Source organism: Centruroides sculpturatus, unplaced genomic scaffold, assembly GCF_000671375.1.
Source record: "Centruroides sculpturatus isolate CEXI.00-Female unplaced genomic scaffold, Cexi_2.0 scaffold124, whole genome shotgun sequence".
Taxonomy (NCBI): Eukaryota; Metazoa; Arthropoda; class Arachnida; order Scorpiones; family Buthidae; genus Centruroides; species Centruroides sculpturatus.
The window spans coordinates 222,012-229,300 of NW_019384390.1; the positions used below are offsets into that span (position 1 = coordinate 222,012).

Below are 7,289 nucleotides of genomic sequence, written 5' to 3' on the forward strand. Positions count from 1 at the left end.
AAGCTCGAATAGTATATATAATAAATTGCCAAACAATCGCCTAAATATCGGGCTATTATATGGCTAATTAAATGATTAGAATAAAGTAATTTGTCATTAGAGGTAGGCGTTAGGTGCCATCTCTTAAGTAAATTAATAATTAAAATTAAATAAATAAATTATTAAATTAATTTTAGAACCTTCTGGAATAAAAGAAGTGGCCCGGGACGGGGTTTGAACTCGCAACCTCTGCTTGCCGTGCGGTGCGCTTGCCAGTTATGCCACCTGGACCCCGAGCGAGTCTTCGCTTCCAGAAGTATATTAGATTAGATATAACCTTACTTGGTTAAATACATCACTGACTGGGGACAACTTCATCGCCCATGACTCTCAATGGCACTCAGCCAGCTAATGTAACACCCGGCGAGGTGTATATATATATATAAATAACAACATTCAAAGCCCAAATAGTATATATACTAAATTGCCAAACGATCGCCTAAATATCGGACTATTACATGGCTAATTAAATGATTAGTATAAAGTAATTTGTCATTAGAGGTAGGCATTAGGTGCCATCTCTTAAGTATATATTAATATTCATATATATATTAATATGAAATAGCAATATGAAAAAAATCCAGCAATGTAATTATTAAATTTGGATCTGATGATGAGATTTAATAGTCTCAAAAACCATTTTATCAAGAGATAAACAGATCTTTAAAAACTATTAGTGTTCTGTCTTGTTGATAATATAAATCAACAGAAGAATAATTTATTTATTGTCTATTTCACATTAATCTATTATTATAATAGTGCCATTTATAAAAAGATAATGAGTGAATGTTACAAATTTTATTAAAAAATCAATCTTAAAAAGGTGGCATTTTTTTAAGAATAAGAGGGAATGTCATAATATTTCAAATGGCAGTAAACAAGTTAGAAAGTTTCTTTGTTGTGTTTAAAAATTTTATTGTGTTAAGTCAAATAAAGAAGTATTGTACATAAAAAATACAAGTTACATGTAATCATTAACTGTTACTTGAATTCAGTACCACAACTAGTAAGGTGCAATGGGTGCATAGTTAAATTTTAAAAATAACCAACTATTTGTATCGTATTTGTTTTTAAAATACTTTTCCAAAAACAGACAGAGCCAAAACTAAAATCTTGCACAGGGCAGATGAAAAACTAGCACTAACAATATCCGTTGTTAGTGATATACAGTTAATCTCTAAAAATGGATATAGTGAGTAATGCTTATAACAGCACTTGGTCCCTTCATGATTGTTATAAATGAGTTTAACTGTATATTGATACAACATACAGTTAAACTGTGTGTTGGAATACAATCTGGATTACAACAAATATTTATGTCTCATTTTAGAAATAATCCAAATAATAAAATATATTTCTGTATTTTATATTCAGTAATACCTCGACTTACGCGAACCCGGAGTTACGCAATTTTCAAATCTCATCGATTGGTCTTTTGTTTGAGCGCCACGCAACTCTCGATTACTCACTCCACCCACACTATTGTTCGACTTACATGTTCAGACATGTCGCGCGGAATCAACACATAGCTACAATTTATTTTGTGTTATTTATTTCCATGTTTGTTATATCTACAGAGACTCGAGAGACTCTATGTGGTGATTTCTTGTAACCGTGAACGAATCAAAAGACAAGATTAGATTAACAAGAACATTTATTACCTTACATACATCCGACTTAGATTTTACACAAATTGGGAAATTATACCCCAACTTACGTGAATTCGACTTACACGGTTATCTCTTGGTCCCACCTATCGCGTAAGTTCGGGGTATTACTGTATTTTATTATTTGATATTGAAGCAAGTTATATTGGTTTATTTTGACACTGTTTATTGATTACCTTATGTATTTCATAATGAAAGATATTACTTTTAAAATATTTTAAAGTGTTTTAATTTTAATTCATGTAAAATAAATTTTTTAAATTATTGATATGTACTTATCAGTTTCATAAATAATTTTTTCAGTAAAACCAAACTGCACATTTATAAATAATAACTTATGTGGATGGAAAATAAAAATCAGATCAAAACAAAGATATAAAAGAGATATAAATGATAATATATTCACTTGGACTGTCACCAAAGCAAGTGATAGCAAAATAAAAGTAAGTATACAATATGTGATTCGATTTATATGTCAAATTTTTTATTATTTTTATTGATTATTTGTACAAAGTGTTAAAAAAAACAAAAAAACATAAAGAACTGAATAAGGTTTTAGTAGAGTTATTTAAACATTCAAAATATGTTAATAAAATTTGAAAAGATGATATCAAGTGTAAATTGTAAACTTGAGTATTAGAATATCTTATCTATAGTCTATTCACACTTACATCTTTTGGGATTAAAAAATATCATTCTTTCCACCCCATTCATATAATTGGCCATGTCATTTGCATTACAGTTTTCAACATGCATAGAACACAAGACAAAATCTGTAATTATTTGACATGACGACAACATTAAATATTGCCTTCAAGTAAATGAGAAAAATCCCTGTAAGTCAGGAGTCCGACAGGTTTCCACCAATGGAGGAACTATCGGTGATATTTATAATTGCATGATGGATAGGTCAGAGTTAAAATGATTGCTAGTTTCAGTCACTAACATTACAACTGGCTTTATTTTGATTGACTCTTCAAATGTGAGTTCAGAAAGTGTTTTCATTTTCTGAACTCGCATTTCTTCTGTATAGTTAACAAAATGTCAAATTTAAATAGTACTTTGTGTTTGGGAGAGAAAGTGACTTTCAAATAAAACTAATTTATTTTGCGACTAAATATTCCAGTAGCTATTCGTAGGCTTGTATCCAGTATGGGCTTCATTCGGGTGAATTTGTTTACGTGTGGAATGAAATAAGGGAGAATGTAGTATAAAAATTAAACAGTAAACACAAGATATGTCTGGACATTAATATTTTTATTTCTTCGGTATTTAAGCTCTCCTTGTCTTTTATATCAAGATTGAAGTTGTTAATGAAACATTACATAGATTATAAAAATTTCAATAATGAATAACAATTATTATATTAAATTTAATTTCTAACTTTACTCACATATAGGATTAGAAACTTAAACATAGCCTCTCATTTTAACCATAATTTTATGTTTCACCTGATGTGTTACAAAGATCAGAATATTCTTAGTCTCCAGTATTTGTACGAAAGAGATTCTAATCAGGACTCACACTTGCTGTTAGTCAAATTGTTTTTTGCAAATAAAACTGTTTGACAAACAAAATCAGTGTGCATTCATCAAAATGTAAAATGATCTCCCACAGTTTTTCATCAGACTCGAAGTGATGTTTTCTAGCCTCAATTCAAAGGCTACTTATCATTAGTCAATGTAGTAATGATCATTCCTCTCATTTTTTGTAAGCTGAGCATTGGTCTCTCATTGGTAAGATGCAAAATGTCATTTCACAAGATCAGTGCTTTGTTAGTAAATACTGTAGATATGAATAGTTAGCCTATCTACAGTATTTGTTGTCACTGTGAGATGCCAATGGGGAGGAGAAAAAAGAATGTTTAATTGAAGTATTACAAAGATGAATGAGGGATGCAAGTGTAATATGGATGTGACTGTCAACACTGAGACAGGTCACTTTTACAAAGTAGTTCATTTATTTGAATAATATGTAATGCTTACACAATTGTGGTCAAGAATTTCACAAAGACAAAAAGCAAAAATGTGAAAAGTTCAGTCTGTAATTCACTATTGTCAGTTATCCGATGGAGATCAGACAGCCAGGGAAAGACTAGTTGGATGTCATATATTGTGATTAGTAGAACAAAGATGAAGTTGAAGTACACAAACATATGTCCCTTTTTCCTTCCTTAGTCTGTGTCAGAAGACAAATGAAATGAGAAAGGGAGAATGGATTCTTGTTTTTGAAATTTAAAGTTTATAAAGGTTTTATCCCTGAAATAAGTGATTTTATTGGTCTCAATTTTCTTTCTTCACATCAGTGACGTAGCGTGGGTGTCAGCCGCCCAGGGCAAAGGAAAATTTTGCCGTCCCCTTACTTAGGTATCTCAATTTAAAAGACTAAAATTCAGCTTCGTCACAGAATAAGTAATGAAAAATTCTGTGGTAGTGTTGCCACCTTTTTAAAATCACTGACCTGGACAGCAGGTGAGGTTTGTTTGAACAGAAGTTCCTGATGCATGCATATGTCATTTTGCAATGTGAAGAATAATGTGCAGTGCGTGCCAGTTCTAAATCAGTTACAGTTAGCAACTAGGGAGACTTGGGTAGGAGTAACGTAAGTAACCTAGATGACTTAGCTCTATTGGATATTGGAGGTGTATATGAATACAAATGAAGCGTACAAACAAAATAAAAAAAGAAAAGGGTCGACAGGTTGCGCACGATATCCCTGGGAAAAATTAATAGTTCACCCAGACAGTGAGTCTATTCTAATTTGTAACAGTTTGAGCAAAAAAGTTTAGTATTTGTTGCGTCTACCAATACATGAGTTAATAATATGTATCTATCAATATAACTTTTCTGTATTTAAGAACCATACAATATTGTTTTAATATGAGATCAGGCTGAAATTTTTATGTTAATTCTACACAAAAAAAATTGTTGATTTTAAAGAAAATGTGAATGCAATGAATATATTAATTTTCAAGATTATTTCTTATAGCTTTGTGACTTGTTCACTGGACATAAGGACTTATTATAAATTACTGTTGATGTAAATACATTTAAGGATCTTGATAGTGTGTATATTGTAGAAAAAGTCTTGGAGTGTAGATTGGGCATAGATCTGCAGTCCAGGGTTTCAGATTACCCAAATCTGATCTAAACTATTAAGTTTCAAAGTGACCTTTGAACTTTGTTTGGGGAAAGTGACAAAAAAACACACACACAAACACCTTTTGACAAGCAAAATGTAATAAAACAAAACTGTCACTACTAGACCTTGAGATATCAGCCAATCCAGTAAGATAACAAATCTAATTCACATGTGTCCCAACAGCCATAGACTATTATGACTAATTTAACCAAAATTTCCCAAAGATCAAATCAAATCAATTTACAATAGTGGGACTAATAATAACCAAGTTACAATTATATCTAAAACTCATAAACTAAATATACAAACAGTATCTTGCCAGTAGATGGCTGAACACTTGTGAAGTCTCAGTGCTGTAGTTCCTTGAGCTTTAGTTGAAGCTTCATACATCTCTTTGCACAAATGTCTCTCTCGGCCCAGTGCCACTCTCACTTGAGCTCGGAAATGTCTTCCACAGTTCGTCCATCTTGAATACAAACAATGGCGTAACACCGGACAAAGTATGATAACAGCACGTAAATTGGGGTGGGCAGAGAAGACAAGAAAAAAATATGGCAAACTGCTACAAAACTCTAAGGAATCATATTTGACTAACCATTTAGCATCAAATCAAAACAAAATTAGACACTGTACAAAATGTATAATTTTGCCTGTTTAAAAGAACAATTTAAATTCTATGGAAAAGACTAACTATTTAAAAGATATGATTTTTGATTTTTCAAAAATAATTCTTAATGACTTAATAGGTTCAGCATGGATTATGATGTCTTATAAACAGGGCTGTGGAGTCAGAGTCGTGGAGTTTTGGTGTTTTAGCCAGAGTCGGAGTCATCAAAAATCCACCGACTCCGACTCCTTTTACTTATCAACTTGTTATGTATATGAAACGGAGTTGGATGGTAAGGAAAAGTCGTAGTCGGTAGATTTTTACGCGACTCCACAGCCCTGCTTATAAACCATAGTTTGAGTTTTAATGACACTTGTTCTTTTTTAAATGTTTTTTTAAATTCAACTTTTGGTTTTATTTATTTATTTTTTCACAACTTCTTAATATTATGTTAATGCTAATATAAATTAATTATGTTCTTTATTAAAATTATTCCATAGGCTACTGCTAAACAATCATTTTGGATATAATTTTTTAAAATTTAATTTATAAATTTCAGTATTATAATTGAAATGAAATATTTTATTAATATTTTTCAAAATTACAATGTTTATGACGATGATATAAAATAAAGTAATCATAAGCTTCAAAAATCAGAAAAATATTTCACTCATTACTAATCGCAATCAGTATTAGTTTTAAATATAAAGTAATAAAATTATTTATTTATTTATGCCATGTATATATAGAAATAATTTTCTCTGTTTATAATCTTCAAAAGTATTCATTTATTATAGTAAATTCAATAATTATTTTAGGATCATCCTGAAGCAGATTCTAAAGGAAATAAAACTGGTTGGTATGTCATTGCTGACAGCAGTCGTGGACAAAAATCAGATATTACTACTTTGGAGACTCCATTTATATCTAGAACTCATGCTCAGTGCAAATTTCGATTGTGGTATTATTGCGATATATTACATTGTCCACTGACAATTCAGTCAAGTTCAGAAATTATGGATGGCCTATCTCAGAGTCAGCCATGGTATCCTGATTTAACAGGTAATAAAATTTCTTACTGGGAATATATAGAAACTGAGTCATCACCTTTCGATTCATATTAATTTAAGAGATATAATAAGATACAATAAATTCAGCTTAAGAACACCCTTCTATTCAATAATAAATAAATGTTTGCAAGAGTTTTCTCTCAGTTTCAGACCTTTGTGAATGGATATAAAACGTCAAAACAATAACACTTTTTATCCATTCAAAGAGAATCTGAAGCTGGAAAAAGATTCTTGGAAACATTTATCCATTAATGAATTTAAGGATTTCTTAGGCAAGGAATTAATCATAACTTCTAATAAAACTTTTAATATTTAATTTAAACAGTATAAATTTTTAATCATTTATTAATTAATATTAAAAAAGTTAATCCNTCTTACACAAGATCTGCTCCAGGACAACATTCTAAATTGGAATGCACAGGTGGAAACTTCAACAGATCATTACAGTAGAACGTTGTTTATCCGAATCGATTGGGGTTGTTCGGATAACTTACTTTTCAGATAACTGATTATGTACGAAAAAATATATTAACCTATCCCATCCTGAAATTTTTCTCTGTTGCGTATCGCTTTGCGTTGAATTTTTGTCGATGTTAAGCCTAATGTAAACTTTTTAAAATAATAATCATGGCTATTGTATCGTTAAAAATTATTTCTTTATGTTTTACAAACGAGATAAATACATTGAAAAATATAAAAACAAATAAAAATTATACTTTAGGCCGACTGGAATTCTTTTGGATAACCAATGCTATCCAAAAGAGG

General features: G+C 30.5%; 1 protein-coding gene across 1 annotated transcript in view; it reads left to right on the plus strand.

Annotated features, from left to right (window-relative positions):
* Positions 1 to 7,289, plus strand: part of LOC111618205 (MAM and LDL-receptor class A domain-containing protein 2-like) — a 167,187-nt gene that overhangs the window by 108,746 nt on the left and 51,152 nt on the right. Inside the window, exons 47-48 of the mRNA XM_023359688.1 lie at positions 2,010 to 2,149; positions 6,273 to 6,516. Of these exons, the coding sequence (XP_023215456.1) occupies positions 2,010 to 2,149; positions 6,273 to 6,516 (384 nt within the window). The remainder of the gene's footprint in view (positions 1 to 2,009; positions 2,150 to 6,272; positions 6,517 to 7,289) is intronic.